Source organism: Cygnus atratus, chromosome 3 (genome assembly GCF_013377495.2).
Source record: "Cygnus atratus isolate AKBS03 ecotype Queensland, Australia chromosome 3, CAtr_DNAZoo_HiC_assembly, whole genome shotgun sequence".
Classification (NCBI taxonomy): domain Eukaryota; kingdom Metazoa; phylum Chordata; class Aves; order Anseriformes; family Anatidae; genus Cygnus; species Cygnus atratus.
The window spans coordinates 102,728,098-102,745,949 of NC_066364.1; the positions used below are offsets into that span (position 1 = coordinate 102,728,098).

General features: G+C 48.6%; 1 protein-coding gene across 2 annotated transcripts in view; it reads left to right on the forward strand.

Moving 5' to 3' along the window:
• STUM (stum, mechanosensory transduction mediator homolog) overlaps nucleotides 1–8,941 on the forward strand; it is a 34,440-nt gene extending 25,499 nt beyond the window's left edge. Inside the window, exons 2-4 of one of the 2 annotated variants that reach the window (XM_035560472.1) lie at nucleotides 2,564–2,743; nucleotides 6,544–6,552; nucleotides 8,907–8,941. In XM_035560472.1, coding sequence (XP_035416365.1) covers nucleotides 2,564–2,743; nucleotides 6,544–6,552; nucleotides 8,907–8,941 — 224 coding nt within the window. Of the gene's footprint in view, nucleotides 1–2,563; nucleotides 2,744–3,583; nucleotides 4,704–6,543; nucleotides 6,553–8,906 lie in introns of those variants that run through there. The other variant, XM_035560463.1, reaches the window with a different exon arrangement.
• The last annotated feature ends 8,911 nt before the right edge of the window (nucleotides 8,942–17,852 follow it).

A 17,852-nucleotide genomic window follows, 5' to 3' on the forward strand; every position in this document is an offset into this window, starting at 1 on the left:
AGCATTTTCTCCAGGTTTGTTGAAACACAGATAAAATGCTTTTCCTCTGAAAGAAACATATGTTGACTAGAGGAAAACTACTTCCATTTTGTATCTGCTGGCACATCTCGATTATTGTATTTAAAAATGCCAACATTTCAAATTCGTATTAACTAATCATAACTAGTAAAGAAAATGCATTGGCTCCCAAGAGCAGGAAAGTGGCCTGAATGGGGAGTCAGAAGGCAAGGTTCTTGAGGTATTAACCAAAGTTTCTGTATTAATTCTGTCTCCAGACAGGGACACTTAGCTGCTTTGTTCCCTTCAGAATGGGACTAGACATTAGCTTAGTCACTGTAGTGTGTAGGGGATTAATTAGGCAATTCAGCACTTCAGTCTAATAATGTAAAAATATTAAAAGCGTCACTGGAAGGAACTGAAGCTGTATTTTAAGAATTATTGCTCATTTACAATCTTTTTTGCAACACATCTTGGAAGAGTAAAGGTAAGGCAATTTTCATTATCAAAACAGATATGCATTGCCATTTGGCAAGATTTAGCATCTTGATGGGAAAACATAAATGTTCAGTTTCTGATCCTGCCTCAGTCCAATCTCAGATACTGCTATGCTGTAACTTTGCAGAGAACTGTTTGAGGATGCACTGGGGAATATTTCAGTCTCCCTTCTGGTCTGAGGAAACTATACAGGGAAAAAAATGATGGGTAAAGCAGGGCAGAGATCTGGGGTAATCCCACATGGAAGACAGCAAAGCCAGAGAGCAAAAGGTAACCTCTCTCTCAATGAGAAACAGGGAAGCTGATTCAACATCCTTCAGGATAAAAGCAATTACCCCTTTCGCTCTTCCCACCTTGCTGGGCAGCCTGCCAGCGATGCTTGGGCGTGGGGCTGCCTCCCTCCGTTTCAGCGCTGCGCACCCACTCCCTCTCCCTGTGATGCCGCTACGTCTGCTGCACTGCTGGCTGCAGCACAGGGCGCCTGTGGGAGTACGAAATCAGCTTGCACCAGTGGCAGGAAGACAAGGCGGGGATTAGGAGCTGGTGGAGCATTAGGAAGATGCTGGAGCTGAAGCCTGCAGAAGATGGTGAGATTAAAAATAGGCTGTAGCCAGCCTTCCCTAGCACGTAACTGACGGTTCTCCGTGTTACCACTGAGAAAGGGAGTGGTGGCAGAGAGTATCTCTCCCACTTTCATGATGGAGCAGGACAATGGCATTTTGCTCCTAACCAGACCCTTCTGCTCTGTCTGTCCTGTCTTCAGGAAGGAGGCAGACTTAGTGTTTCCTCCTGCCTGCAGTCAAGTCAAGGGACACCCTCTTTCCTCTGAGTTCGGCAAAGTATTTGTGTACATCAAAGATATCGAAGACGAGCTCACTCATTCACTTCTCACGGGTTGTTTGCTTGCTCCCATCCTTACAAAGGTAAAAGGGCAAGCTTGGTAGAAAACATTGTTCATCATTCTGCACTGTTTGTAATCCCAAACATTCATCAAGGAAACTTTTACAGAACTGGCTTATCCAGCACAAACTGTACCACACCTTTGTGCCTACCTTGGCAATGCCCTATCTAGATTTTAAAAAAATTACAAAGACAATTTATAATGATAAAAGCTGTTGAAATGCACACTTAGCTCAGATAATTGAATCTCCTGACCTACAGCTTGTACATCGTAGGAATCAGAAACAGTTTCTTCTACTCTTTGCTGATGGTGTGCATTTCTGCAGGTTAGCTGTGGGGAAGATAAGACTTCCCTGAGCTGCAGTTTCAGTTATCCATGGAAACCAAACATCAGCTGCGAAAAAATGGTCAGGCCCATCCAATGTGCTAAATTCAGAAAAAAATCTTTGTAATGTCTGCTGTGTAACTCGCCCCTACTTTTACTTTCATGCATCAATGAGATCATTTGTCTGAATTGTTTCAGGAAGTCCTGAGGGTACGTGGAAAGTTTGAAAGCTTGGCTCAGTTTGAGCCAGGGTCTGCAGCACCAGGTGAGCCTGGCTCAGTGCTGAGCTTTGGTTTTGCTTTTCCTGCTCTGTTAAAACACTCTCCCACATAACAGATTGCAACTGGGGGGAGCATTACGCAAAAATACAGTGCCTCAGTAGCACCCCTTTTTTGCGTATGCTACTTCTGGAGCAGTATTTGGGAGTAGTATCAAACAGTTTTCATGCAGACATGTCAAAAACGTACCACTTTGTACACCCAGTAGCACCCTAATTCTCAATGGAATTTTCCCTTATAGAGCTTCTGTGGAGAAAGTATTCTCCCCAAAAGGGAATCATGAGGCAGAAAAAAAGGTAGACAGGTGAAAAAAAGAATCCAAGACCTGAAAGAGGTTTTTCTGTCCTAGTTTCGCGTATACATATCAGTGTAATTCAGTGGAGACAGCAATATGTTCAAGGTAGATGTGGCTATGCCTCCATTTATCCTCTAATGATAGTTGTAGATTTCCAGCACCGCAGTGAGAGCACAAGGAGCAGGATGCTCTGAAAAGTAGGTTTAAAGGAAGGAATTTGGCATGAAGCTGTGGCTCTCACTGTGTGTTTTCTTGCTGCTCTCTCCATAGGAACACTTGTATCAGCTTTCACGGTGCTGTGTGGAGCCCGGACCGACCTCCCTGACAGGCACATGTGTTGCGTCTTCTGGCTGAACATTGCCGCTGCACTGATTCAGATCCTGACGGCAATCGTGATGGTTGGCTGGATTATGAGTATATTTTGGGGGATGGACATGGTCATTCTTGCAAGTAAGTACAGTGCACTCCCCCTCCCATCTACCCCCTGCCTTTGGCTGTGTTGCTGGGACCCAGCTAATGGCCCTGCAAGCCGCCAGACTGCAAGAGCCACAGGATGGGCTCTGCAAGTCGATGAGAAACAGTAGGCAGAGGAATTGTGAGAGGTGGTTAGGAGCACTTGCACCCAGGCTGCCCCATCACACATCTGGATGTCTCTCATCCCACCATGCAGGTTAGGATCTTACATTCCCCTTAAAAAAGTGAGAATTGTAGGAAGGGGTGCAGATCCCAGCACTATGAACGCTGTTGTCTGGAGGTCTTCCTGGTTGCATCCGTGTGTGGTTTGAACAAGAAAGACCTTTGTCTCCCCGTGACTCCAGCTGCACCTCTCTAGCAAGTGCTAGTCCATCCCTGCTAGCAAGGCAGTCCATCCCCAGAAAAGCTCTGGGGTTGATCTAGTACCTTCCATCCTCCCCTGAATCTATGTATCCAAAGGCTTTTTTTCATGTTTCATTAAGTTCTTAGGCTGAATAGGACTGTTGAGCTTTTTCTGGAAGGAATTCCCCTACACTCTTTAAGAAGGCTCTGAACCACTACTCTAGAGGAAGAAGAGAAGAATTCTTCCTTGAACATACATAACTTAGGTCATCCAACTGGTTAACTACGTATTGCCAGCCCACAAGCTCTGTCACTTTATCTGCTAAAGACTTTCACTGGTGGGCACTTTCACTTTGGTGGGCACTGCCCCAGCTGAACAGGTCTGGGATCTTCCAGACCAAGTGGCTCAGCAGTTCGCAAAGTGAGGGCTTCTGGAGAATGTCTTACCAGTAGCTTTTGCTGTTTTGTTTGAAGGGTCTTCACGTAGTCATCTCTGCTGATGACATCTCTGTGGGAGGAGGATCTCAGGAAACTGCCAGGCACCAGCAAAACAATTAAATGGATGAAACCGAAAAGAACAGCAGGAAAACAGAGCAGATTTTCAGATGCCAAACCCATCGGTTAAACCCGTCCACCAAACCACCTGCTACTTTCTGAGCCAGCTTCAATTTACAGGCTGAGTTCAGGGTGATCCACATACACAGTAAGATGATGTGAGCATGAGTGAAACAAAAGGCTTTCCTCAAGACAAAGGCAGCATTACACTTTGTTTTCCCCTGCAAACCAGCAGAAGTTTCATCTCAGATGTACCTGCATGTTGGGTAGCCTAATGCGGATAACATGTGAGTCAGTCTGTAACTGTGAAATGTCTCTAAGAACCTGCCTGATTTGTGTGTAATTGGGTAATTACATGCTTGTACCTATACATGCTAGCACTATTGCCCTGCTGGACAGCCTCAGCATGTGGAACGCTGCTGGCAGACCCACTTTTGGAGTGTCAAGCACCTGTTCAGACAAAGAGCTGCAGCTGAAACTGTGACTTACCTTCCTCTGTAGTCCTCCTTGTGTATAGCAAAGACACACATCAACTGGGCAAATGGCTGGTGCTCAGGAGGCTCCAACTAGTTTTCTGATTTGGCTGCTGAGGATAAAACCACAGCTTCATCCAGGTCCATCTGCTAGTACAGAAGGGGAAGGGGAGCCCACATGCCTCATGTTAAGCAGCTCTGTATTACCTGACAAGTTGCAGCCCTAGGCAGTTTCTTGTCGTCTCATTAAATAGCTAGGTTTTGAATTTACTTACAATATATAATGGTAATCCTGAATACATTAAGCAGCTCACAGTTGATGGAAAATAGAAGAAAAAATAGCTTTTCAGTCACAGGAAAAAACAGAAGTGATCAGTTGCTCCCAGCTGGATCAAACAGCCTGCCAGGCCTGAAGTGAAATGTGTTTGTTTTTTTTTCCAATGCTTTGTTTTCATGTAAAAACAAGAACAAAACTAAAACAAAAACTAATTCAAAACTGAGTCATTAGAAATGAAACAATGTTTTAAATGCAAGAAATAAGAGATTTCATTTAAAAACACTGCCACAAAATGTTTTGCTTTGGTTTGAGTTTGTTTGCATACAAATAGAAACAAGTTGTTTGCAGTTTGTTCTGCACTGAGCAGAAACCATAAACTGTTGCAGCTTGAATCTGCATTTGGGTTGGGAGTAGTCAAAACCTACTGAACCACTGCCCCTGAACCTCTAATCTTCCTCACCATGAAATGGTTGAGTCCATGCCTCCCTGTGGCAGTCCCATATATACATGTAGTGTGATTCTGATGGGCTAAAGGTGGGCAGAGTGTGTGATATCACAGATAAAGGGACTGGGGGCCTTTGCTCTGGATTTCCACGGATGCCATGAGGGATCAGTGCCTCTTTCATGGGCTCAAGGCAGAGCCTGTACCACTGCACTGATTGGCAGAGCACTGGGTCGCAGGTAGCTTGTTGCTATTCTTCCCTTCCTAGTGCTCCTTAATTCTCAGACTCTAAAAGGGGAGCACCGCAGGAGCCTGGTCCAATAGGAGAGCCTTGAGGATAATGTCATGCTGCCCATCTTTAATGCGGAGAAAAATGAGAGGAATTATAAGTCAGTCAGGTATGCTTCAATTCCCGGAACAACTAGTCACATGGATGATTTGCAAGCATTTAGAAAATAAAAAGAAACAAAGCAAGAGTCAGCCTGGGGTTGTTAAGAGCAAGCTGTGTTAAACTGGCCTAATTCCCTTCTGTGGCAGAGGAATTCATTTTGTGAATAGAGAAGGTGATCAGACATACAAATCAACAGTGTGCATGGCTGTGCCTACGGATGAGCAAAGGCACTGTCACTTGTGGTTTCAGAGGAGAGACTCCTGCTGCAGCAGCCCTTGGCCTTTCAAGAACTCGCTGGAAAACAGTAGTAAGAAATCACTTGTAATCATCCTGTCCACTTGTCACTCACTCCTTTGCTAATTACAGTGCTCACACCTTGCCAGAAGCAACAGATGATTGCATGGTTACTGTACATTTAGGCTCCCAGAGACTTTGGGAAGTGTCACCAAGGGCTGTCTTCTCCACAGGGCCCATCCTAGGGTAGGTTCTGCAGTTGCCCTGGTAAGGAAAGAAAACAGAAAGCATGTGAGAGACTCAGAAGAAAAGAGCATCCCTAAACAGCTGGTAACCCTTTGTGAGATTAAGGAAATTCTGGGGGCAAATTGCCTACTTTCCATTACATTCTTTTCAGTCTAAATAGAACCATCCCCCAGACTTTGCTTAAGGTAAGTAGGTGGAATAACCTTTGTTGCGGTCTCCTACCAAGTGCTGCAGTGGGTTAAGTTCATGACCTAATTTATGAATGTTAGATACAGCCAAGGTCAGCAGCAACCAGTCGGGCTGGGACATGCAGAAGACACCTGTGGGCATGAGCAAACGTGGCAGCAAACCTGGAGAAAAGCCAGCAGGTGTAGTTCTCCTGGCTGTTGGACCATGAACAACGTGTAGCACGTGCCATCCTGTACACCATGATGTCTTGTTTCCACCTTCAGTTCTTCTTCAGTCCAGCCCATGTAATAGCAACGTCACCGAGGAAAGCGTTCATGAGAGCACCTCTTGGGCTTGGAGGTGTTCGGCTCAGGGCCAGTGACCTGAAAAACAGACGAGGATTCCACTGTCCTCCCTAAACAAGAACCCCAAACAAAACAATCCACTTCAAATACAAGGATTTTAGATAAATACAGGCTTGTCAAGGGTTAGCTTTGGTGTGAATGTTTGATTGTAGAGATGTTCTCTGTTTATTTCACAGCCCCAATTTATTCATTCTTCATGTGTTTTGGATATATAGTCTACAGTTACATTTCTCCCTCTCTCTTTCTTTCATGTTCCTTTGCCTCCTTTTGTTCACCATCAAAGTTTCACAAGGTAAGTTTGTTTCTGTTGCTCTTCCTCCCTCCTCACCCTCACACCTCATGGCAGACCCCAGAAAGCACTTGTCTAGGGTGAGGAGCTTAGGTCTGGCTTGGGCAGGTGCCGCCTGCTCCCAGCCCATGTCTGGCTCTGTCTGTGGTGTCTGTGCATGTCTGCCTGTGTCTGTCTGTCCTCGTCATTCCAGCGGATGCAGGGGAACAAGAAGGGTACCGCCTCTGGCAGTAGCCTGCATCCCCATCCCAAGAGCAGATTGCTCACAAATCCCAATGCCCCTACAACAGGTGATGCCTGAGCTCTCGGAGAAACCCAGAGCACCTGCAACAGTCCCACCATGTGCCAGGTGGGAGATCCTGGTATATTGCTATAGCTGCAGGACAGACCAAGGTCAAAATGTTCCCTAGGCTGTGTCACAGGTGTTCTGGGGACATCCCCAGAGCAGGATAGGGGTGGTAGCAACCTGCTCTGGCCTCAGAGAACCTTGAGTAGGAACGTGGTCCTGGGGAGGGCCAGTGGAAGGACAGACTGTGTACATTGGTTGCCTTTTGCCTACAGCTTACTCTAAATGCAATCTTGCAATGGTTTACAGAAGTGCAATTTCAAGCAAACTTGGTTAAGTTGGTGATTTGGGGCACAAATGCTGGTTCTAGACCTGTCTGCTTTACCAAACTGCACCTCAACTCTATTGCTACACAAGCACACTAACATAAAGTTGCTTTACACAAAATACCTATTGCTATATAAGAAGCATGGTAACTTTTTGTTTTCATGTATAAACTATTTAATAGGACAAGTAAGTCTGAAGTATTTTAATAGTGTAATTTAGCACAGAAGAGGTCATCTTTTGGCTTACTTTGTTCACGTAAAGAGCGATACAAGCTCTGCCATTGCAATTGGCTTCTAGCCGGTTGCAAAACCAAGCAGCAGAACTGAACAGATTTCTGTTATATCTTAGTTAAAGGCAAGGCTACACAAACAAAGTAACTGTAAGTATAACCTATCTTGCTTGCTTCAGGTAAGGATTTACAGCATGACCCCAGCTTTCTGCTCCACATTTATTTTTTTTACTGAACAAGTCAGAGTGGTGCCATAGATAACTCCACATTACAGGGCTTCATTTTGCCTTCGCAGCTGACTCACAGTTAGAACATAAATGGAGAAGAAATCATTTTTTCCCTACAAAGTACTGTTGGAAAGATCCGAGGGTCTTTCTGTTCAGCTGCATGGCACGGGAAGCAGTGTGGTGCAGCGCTGTCTGTGCTGAGAAGTGTTAATCCGGTCCTTGCCTCCCTGTGCTCCTTTAACAGCAGGGGATCTAGGCTGCCAAGGCTGGATGCACACGTGGACATTTCCAAAGTGCAGCAAAGTTCATTTGCCAGGGCCACCTCTTAGTTCACCAGTAAGTCCCTTAAAGGTAGAGGTTGGAGCACTTGAGTGTACTCCGTGTTTAGCTTCTTTAAATTGGCTTAGAACAGCCTTACGTGTGAGTTGGAAAGAAATTTTTAAAATATCAGTGTTCAAAGCATTAAATATTCTTCTGAGATATAGAATTTCAATTTTTTTTTTTGAAATTCAAAATATAAACTTTACAGTCTACTTACTTTATTCAAGCAAAGAAAACAATTTTAAAAAGATACCTGGTTGGAAGAGCATCACTGTCGCAGGCAGCGCAGGTAAGGACAGTTTGTTGGGATTTTTTGTTGTTTATTTTTTAAAGAGGAGATCTGTCACATTACAACCTCAGCTGCTTTTACAGCAGAAGCAGGTAAATCGTCTGGTGAGGTCACTGCAACTACCTAGGAATATGTTTAAACAAAAACCACAAAACACAACACATTTTTCTCATCACCTCGTGTCACACAAGAGCTGTGAGTGCTCTGCTATCTCCCTGGCCCCTGGTAGCTCACCCCAGCCACCACAGCTGGGGCAGCTGACAGAGCAGGGGCTTTTTTATGCCGAACAGATCCCTTGTCCCCAGTGCAGCCGGACTGCTGCTGCACCCTGACAAAAGCACCTCTAATGCTGGTGGGCTGGAGCAAAGCAAACGGGTAATGAGGCAGACAGAGTACCCTTATGGGGATGGCCTCAGCGTACCCGTGAAGGTATGAGGTTATTAGGTTGCACTGGAGTTTGCAGACACATACCCAGCACTTTTGTAACCCCTTCCAGCAGCGAGCCTCCATTCCGGTCAGGGCTGGTGGCAGCCAGGCACTGCATGGGCAAGTGGTTACCCGCCCTGCGTGGGTCAGTGTACACCTCCTCGTACACCAGGCTTGCCAGAGCCTTGCTGAGGCTGGCAAGGGACTTTAGGAACTGAGACTAATCGTGTTCCCTTCCCCTCCTCCTCACAGGCTACAAGGAGCAGGGGATCCCACAGCAGCTGTAGTGGCTGGGACAAATATGTTCAGAGAAACACGGCAAGAGATTTCCTTTGGCAGCCGTGGGCCACGGACCTTTTCACTACCCTTTGTCTTTCTTCTTCCTTTTGTTTTGTGTTTGCCCCTGTCCACCTGCCCATCCAGCGGAGCGGAGGTGCAGAACAGCAGAAGGAGACTTGCACTGAGTGAGGAGCAGAGATGGGGCAAACGCAGCGTGCATTGGGACCAGCCCCAGCCAGTGTGCGGTGGGTGGTCGAGGAGGAGGAAAAGGAGTGTGCCGAGAGGAGGAAACCCCCTGGTGAAGGTGGCTCCTGGGCAGGCAGCGGAGCTGGGAGAGTGGGGAATGGGAGATACTGCTCTCTCTGTCCTCCCAGCAGGAAGTGGTCAGAGACTTTTTGCCTCCTATTATACGTTTTTGCCTCCTGTTACACGTTTTTGCCTCCTGTTACATTAAAGAAAACCAGCTGTGAACATCAAATGCCAAGGAGCTATCAATAGACAAACGTACAGCCTGTAAAAGCAACAAGCATTACTTTTTTCCCTTCTGAGAGCCCGTTCTTGACTGCTTGGTGGCAGCAGAGGGCTCAGCCCAGCTTCCTCAGCTGTGTACCTTTGAAGCTCTATCATTGCAGATGTCTTGAGAAATGTGCTTGCTGTAAATTGTATTTTACTCTTAAACTGTGTTGGGCTGTCCTCTACTTCGATCCGCTGGCTCCACGCAAGCACCAGACCTCCCACTGGCCCCGGGAAGCTCCTACCAGCGGGAGACGGGGATCCCCTGCACCCTGTGTGCTGCCGGCGTGGCAGTGGGACAAGCCCTGCGCTGCCAAAAACCTCCAGTGTAAAGACTTCTCCTCCCCTTCCCCTGGAAGGAACCTGCTGTCAGTCTCTCCTCGGTTTGGACATGGATCCCTGCGCAGCGTGTCCTGCAGGACCAGTCGATGGAGCATCTCCGCTCTGCTCCCCAGGGGTAAGTGCCTGACGCTTGAGGATTGTGCCCTGGTGCTACTCAGGCACTAGGTGGTGGTTGTGGCCAAGGCACAGAGCTGCATGCTCACAGTGTGACTGCAGAGCTGCAGCTGCTGTCTGGGTCCTTTGTTCCTGGCTGCCTTTTTGGCAGGGTGAGAGGGGCTGTGTTGGGGCAGGTAGGACCTGCTGGGAGCCCTTTGGGAAAAGAAGGGGGGAAGTGGGAGGCAGGAGAGAGAGTGTGTGTGTCTGTCTGTCCGTGCGTCCTTAGCAAAAAGAAATCCCATTGCCTTCACCAGGATGTACCCAAGCAGACACCTGAGTTGCTCCTCAGCTGTCATTTCTGCAGGGAGGCAGCATGCAGCATGCATCCCCTGCTGTGCAAGGGTCCGGCCTCTCACAGCACGACCGCTGGCTTTGGAAAGCGCATTTCGAAGCACACTGGTGTGCTTGCAGCGCAGACCCTGTCACTTAGGATAACTTTTTTTCTGGAAAGGGAGCCTCGAAGTGAAACAGCAGAGAGTGCACTGAGCATACGTGCCTCCTCCTCTGACCGCCTGCACAGCAGAGAGGACAGAAACCCCAAAATGCTGGGTGCAGTGAAAGGTACACCAGGTGTACAGCAGGACAGCCCTGCTAGAATAAGGATGCACATCTGTAACACGTACAGCTCACTCAGTATTTACTGAGACAGACTTCAGCCAAGCCAGTGTAACTTGCACCCTTTGTGTGTGTACAGAAGCGAGCTGGGGCACAAGTGCAGCGTGCCTGAGTCCACACACTCAAACGCATGCACAACTGCCTTGGCATCACTGAACACATCCTCTGGTGCCTGTGGTCTCTGGAAGACATGGCTTTGGCTCTTGGGCAGAGAGAACTGCAAAAATAACCCAGGGGAGTTTCTGCTGGGCTCATGCATGGCACATGGTTGTGCTGCTGTGCTGGACAGCCTCAAACAGCTATTTCTAACTATCCCGTGTTAAAATGGGTGAGCTGAACCCCCGTTTTTCAGCTGCTCCACAGAAAGCAAAGGTCCGTAACATGGTGCAGACAGAAAAGCCTCTCATTTTCAATTTTTAGAGGAAAACGATGAAAAAACACCATATTCTAGAGCAAGTTAAACCACATAGCATAGGCAGGAATCAAGTGAGTTTCTTGGGAGGACAGGTGCCAGCTGGTGCTTCTTGTTAACCTAGGGCTGGGTGTGCTCAAGGTGAAAGGCAGCATGATTGTCACACCATGACATGGTGACAAGTTGCACGACAGCAGCACTTCGGAAATCCCAGCCCGATTCACAAGAGGTGGATTGCACTAGGAAAGGTTAAATCTGGGGACAACCTGCATTAAAGACAAGAGATGAGTTCCTCGGGATTACCCTGGTGTTAGAAAGCAAACAGACAAAGCCTTCAGGTGCAGAAGCCCTTCTCAAGTTCTGAACCAGGAGAAGCAGATAACTAGCTAAATGTCATCTAGGAAGAATGTGTTTTGGTACATGAGAACTGATAGACTTGTGTGTTTGGTGCTGTCTGTCTGTGCACTGTAGTGAGGATGGGAAGATTCAGTTAGCCAGGGGAATGCTTGCATGAGCATGCTCAACTCCTCAGGACTGCTGCACACTCTGGAGAACACCACTTGGATTATTTTTTTCCTCGTTTTTAACCTTGCTGTCAAATTAGTGAAGTCGATCAAGCAACCAATGCGCAACTCCAGAGGTGCTGAGGTCTGCCAGATGGACACCAAGGCCAAAGGGTCCTATTTCTGCCTGAGAGAGAGATCAATTTTAATAAACAGCCAGATTTCCGCTCCCTACTTCAGGACAGGAGCAGCTTTACAGATTTGCCACTCTCCCAGCTACCTTAGAGAGAGAGCACTGGACTAAATTACCAACCAACTGCTGCAAAAACAATGAGGAACGCTGCTTTTTCCAGTAGCCCTTCCCTGGAGAGACATTTCTGTGACACCACTGAATGGATGGAGGATGTTTTTCCCCTCTCCCAAGAGACTAGACCTCTGTCCAGGGATGGATCCAGCAGAGCCCAGACCCCTGACACTGCTCCCAAGGAGCCCACAGCGGGGATGCCAGCAGCCAGAAGCAGGGGGCCCACAGTTTTCACTGGTGAGAAGACCAATGCAGTGAAAGCCCAGATAGAAGTGCTGATTTGAAGCTCTCCCTCCTGAGCAATGCTTTTTATTATTATTATTTGTTATTATTATTATTTTTAGGGCCGGGTGAATCATCCAGCACCTTCCCACCTCCTCTGCCACAGGTGCAGGCGCTTCCCTGGTGCATGCGGCGTGCTCGCTCCTGCCTGCAGGAACAGGACCGTCCCAGCCACCCCTCCTCACCGGTCACTTCAGCTAACGCTTTCAGGGCTTCCACCAAAACATTCCTCCTCTTCCACCTGGTAAATATTCCCTCCCTTCACGTTTTTGGTACAGCAAATACCAAAAGGCTGTAACTGCAGGCCCTGCACATGATCCAGCTGCTGACCTGGACTGAGGCGCACTGGGACAGCTCAATATCATCCCTCGCTTTATGAGTACAAATGCTTTAGGTGCAAGTGTGACAGCTACAGAGTGACAGCAGGTTACGAAGAATAAATGCAACTGCTTTACCGCCATCAGCCAGCAACAAACTATCTTCTGTTGCTCTTTCTTGACTGGGAAAACTAGGTTTCTCAAAAAGGGCTTTAATGAAATAGTTCCTTGGTACTTTGAGCTTAGCCAGGCTGAAAAAAGCTGATTTACTGCTTGCTGGAAAGCACTTCCAGGTGGGAACCAAACCAAATGTGCTTTTGAAGTTCGTGGTGAGTCATAAAGTAGTTTCACTCTGAGTGAGCCGAACCATTTCAATGTTCATAGATTTGTTGGTGTTGCCAGTTCTGTACTTACCATGAAAAAGGTGCTGTGAAAAATGGTCCCTGCCGTCCGCACTCCTGCCTGACCGGCAGAGCTGCCTGCAGAGGCTCAGCACCTCCTGGCCGTGGCAGCATGACGGGTGATCCCAGCACTTCCTAGAAACTTTGCCATATTAACACTGGACACCTCCTGCTGTCCTCAGTCAGTCTTTTTGCTAGGAAATGGTCTGGCATGCAAGGACACCACAGCAGGCGTTATGGGTACATGACATGTGGGTACGTGTGTGTGCGCCACCGCATCCCACACTGCCAAGAAATCCGCATGTTCCTCTCCATGTGCATCACTTAATTTATTAAAGACCTTTCAGTTATGCTGGAAATTGCCCTTTGTCATAGTCTCTCCATGATGCATGAGGTGTTATGCAGAGCTCCACGTTTGGGAAGCCCATGCATGAAAACCCATAATGCCATTACTCTCCAGGGGCTGCTTTATCCCATCCTGGTATTTCCTCCTCACCATTTGGGGATGAACCGCGCACATGCTAAGCCATCAGGGTGTCCTTATACCCTGCCACTGTACAGCACTGCAGGGGAAATGCACAGGGCTTTGTCCCACAAATACACTTAAAACAGAAAAAATTCGACCTAAACTACATCCTCTACACGTCAACACCAAGACTTCTTTGACGCTTTTAGTCCAGGCACAAGAGGAGCCATTAATACAGCCAGACCTGATGTTCCTTCCCATCCAAAGGAGCGGCTTCTCCCATGCGCTCACTGGTGCTGCATCCCTTTATTTTCCAGCTGGCATTTCTCCATGTTCATGCACACAGGGCACTTTCAGGCAGTTCTGGAATTGGGTTTCCCAACTGGAACACAGCGTTTCAACCCCTCCTGCACGCCCAACCTGCCGTACCACACCAAGTGACGGTGCCACTAGCTACACAGGGATTAGCCCACACCACCCACCAGCTGTTCTTCCTCACCCACAGACCAGGATGGTCGGGGCTAAAAATCAGTGCCGCCTCACCCAGAGGGCAGCAGCACCCTAGTGAAAGGGGAGTTGGTGCCCACATGCACCATCTTCTCCCTGCATGGGGACAGTGCTGGTGTCCCGACGTTCATTCAGCCTGTTTCATTTCCATGCTGGAGCCCAAACTGACCCAACCATGACAGTCATGGAGGAGCGCTCGTGAGCCTGCCAGTGTTGCCAACTGTTTGGTTGTGACTTGCTGTGTTTTGATACCGTGGATTATTATTATTTTTTAAGCTAAATATATTCTATTGCTGTACAACTGGAATGAAATACAGTCTTTTTACACAGAAAAATCCATCAGCCCCACATTGAAGGGAGACTTTTCTCTTTCCACCCACTAAGCAGACGGGTGAGAACCTCCAGCAATGCCCACACTCCCTGAGAGGGGAGACAGGGGCCAGGACAGTTTGCAAAGGAAAACACATGGATGTGGGCTGCAAACCCAGCAGGAGTGCCTCAGTGCCCCAAACTTAGTTTTGCATTAAATGTACATTAAGCAGGCCCCAAGAGGGAGTTCAAATGTGGTAGGCAGAGCATCCCCACACTAAATGATGGTTATCACCAAGTTTCTAGTTCTGCACTGAGACAGCACACCTGCTCAGTCTGCTCTAATGCAGGGGGTGCACAGGAGCTGCAAGCCAGACTTACAGACGGGCACACATCGGCGCACATCGACACTATCGGCAGTACACCTTCCGACAGGAGCTGAAATTTGGGTAGGAAACCAGCTTTCCTGTTGTGCATTTACAGAGCAGCTGGGTCAGCAAAGCCCAAAGCCACAGTGCTCTGTGCTGAAGCCCTGCTGCAGATAGGAACGGGTGTTTGACAGTTGCATGTCCAAACACGACCCAAAAGATGCTTTTTTATGGGAAAGTGAGCATTCCCATGTGTTTGTTACAACAGTGCTAAAAGAAAGTCAAGAGTAGAGCAGAAGCATCCTTGTCACTGGGGAAACCCAGGGGCACCTGATGGGGGGGTGAGCAAGCCCCACACCCAACTGTGACAAAGGACATGGGTAAAGACCAAAATCGTAACCAATGCACACAAGGCCACCTTCTTCCATGAGGATCATCCATCCAGAGCAAGCTGAGGATATTTGCTTAGCAGCAAAAAGTACTTTATTTTTCAGAGCTGCCACTCTTTTGCTAATGTTAATTTTATGTTATGTTAATCCAAAGAAGGATGGTTTGCAGCAACTCATCTCTGCTCCAGAAAATATTTTATATATATATATATATATATATATATATATATAAATAAAAGGCTGCACAGCTGTTTTTATTCCTTCTGAACCTCCCAGGGTCACTCAGGCCTGCACTGGTGATCTACCTATCACCAACCAGCATGTGAATTTTGGGAACTTTGCTTCATTGCCTGGTGCTTACACACGAGCCATCCCCTTGGCTGCTCAGAGATGCTATGCTCCACTGCAGCACTGGTGCAGTGCACTTCCCCTTCCAAACAACATTGCTCTAACCCTTGCAGATGTCACGGGCTGATTTATTTATATATTTTGGAAAAAAAAAAAAGTGCATGAGAAAGGAGGGCCTCTGAATTCCCATGTGGACTGTGCACAAGTCCCAAAGTTAGCATCCAGCATGGCAGGACGCAAGACACTCCCAAAGCAGAGCATGTACTGATGTGGTAAGGGACAAGTAGAAGCTGTCCGAGGAGGAAGAGGGTGGGGGGGGATTTGGGTGGTGTGGTATCACCCATGTTTGCAAGTCTCAGGCAGCCAAGAACATGACTGGGTCTGTCCGTGTTTGGCGGTAATACTGTGCATATGGCTCTTGGGGGAAAACAAAAACATGATTTTGTCCTTCAAGTGCTCCTCATTTCTGCTCCCAAGCGTAAACCAAACCCAAATCCTTCCTCACTGTGCTCCAGTGTCTCGCTGGGAAGCAACTCTTGCGGAGGGCCAGAAGCGCAGGAGCTGCAGCTCCCTATTCCCAGCCCCACCACAGGACTGGGCTGGTCCCCTGGGCATGCTTCTTACACTGCTTGTGGGGGCAAAGCATTACTGTGGGTGTAAAGCCACGTTGGGAAAAGCATAAACTAAACTGGCATATACCACAGCTGGGCTCTGCTCACCTTCCCATTGACAGCCTTAAAAAAAAAAATCCTAATCACAAAAAATAGGAAAAAAATATATCGTTTTAAGGCTGAGGAAGAGAACACAGAACAGACCCAAGGGGACAAGGGGCTGCCAGCAGGCGGTGGGAGCCGGCCCCACGCCGGGCAGCGGAGCCGGGCCTCCTCTGGAGCCGGGCACTGCGGGGCCTGCTGCCCGCCCGGCGCCTGCAGGCGGCCCAGCGCCGGGGCAACGCCGCCCCCCGCCGGCCTCGGGCGGCAGCGCCCAGCGGGGCCTCCCCCCGCACCGCCCCGCTGCTGCCGCTCCCGGCACGGCCGCTCGGGGGCGGGCACGGGCCGAGCCCGGCAGGGCCTCCCCAGAGCGCCTCCAGAAAGGGCCGCGCCTGACGGGGCGGGGAGGCGGGCTCGTGTGGTAGGGCCGAGCCTGGGCACGGCTCAACGTGGGGGTTAAAAACAGCACCTGTCCTCGCAACAGAGCCCAAAGGGTGCGCAGCCCCCTCCCCACACGCACCAGGGGGACATCAGCACGGCTCGTTTCCAAAACGACGGCACCCTGCCTGCAGCCCACACGTCCCTCTTGCTCCTGCCTTTCCCCAGCAAATAAACCATGCCCACGGAGATCGGAGCTGAACGGCTCACCTGCAGGGATGAGCAAGGGCTCGCCAGGACTGGGCTGGCTGCAGCACACACAGGAGGAAAAGCCTATTTTTGCCAGCACTAATCCCAGCAGCATTTCATCCAGGTACAAATGTGGGTTTGCCTACTTCCTAATACCTTCATTTATAGCCAGCAGCCATAAGGTGGCAACAACTGAGGTAATTTATCTGAATCATCATTGCTTGGGCTTCATAATCCCCTCCAGACATCTCATGTGGATGGGGCTCGGCAGCACAGCTGCCCTGCATCACCCATCGTGAGGCCAAACACATCTCCAGGTGCTCCCCCACAGCCCCCAACACCAGTACCACCAGTACCACCAGTAGCAGTAGTACCACCACCACCACCTTGCACAGCCTCAGCCACCATCATGCAGCACAGCTGAGCCTGACCCAAAAGTCACAACATGCCCAGTGCTCCCAGGAAAAACTTAAAGGAGGCTCATTCTTGCAAGTGCTAGATAATTAAGAGGATAATTAGTAGAAACTATACAACCTGAGCAGAGTGCTCTGTACCACATGGCCCTGTGGTAGGTGCTCAGAGGCTTCATGGTGTAAGTATCTACAGCAGCATCTAAAATTTGCTTTGTTGCATCAATGTAAATGCTGACCTCTCTGGTGTGAACTGAGTTTGTTGAACATTTTGGTTATTAATCCCTGATGTGGCAGGGAGCCTGGAGAGGGTGGTTTTGCTTTGGACGCAGCAAAGCAGGCGGCAGGGTGCTTGCTGTGGCACGTGCTGTGTGGTGCTTGAAGACACAGCTTGGTGTGAAAAGCTGCCCGTTTCCAAACTACGCGTAAACTTTGGTACTGCCCGACTCCAGCACTCAGTCGTGACAGGTTTCTTGCCCTGACCTTTTCCCTTCCCTTATCTACCACAATGTCATGGTATTTCCTTCAGTAGTAGGTGAGAACAGATCTGAGGATCTGATTATTTATCTTCTAGCTTTGCATTTTAAGGGGCGGCTTGGTGAGTTTTGGAGGCCCTTTTGGAAATCTTTGCTGTCCCCTTCAGCAAGACAGGATTCTCAGTGGCCTCCATGACCTGGAGTTAGTAAGTAAAACACCAGATATTGGCAGTGATGCTGCAAGAGTGTGAAAGATAGGAAACACAGACTTCTTTCTTGCAGCCCGTGAGGAAACTGCTGAGTGAAGTCATAGCAGTGCCAGTTCTGTAGTACTACAAGCTATTTTTCATAGCAAGAGGTTCCCAGTCTTTAAGCAAAGTTTTGCTTTGGGAGAACCATGGAGAAGCCATGGGTTGCCCCAAGGCTGCTGCAAGCTGTGCCACAAACAGAACCAACGACAGAAG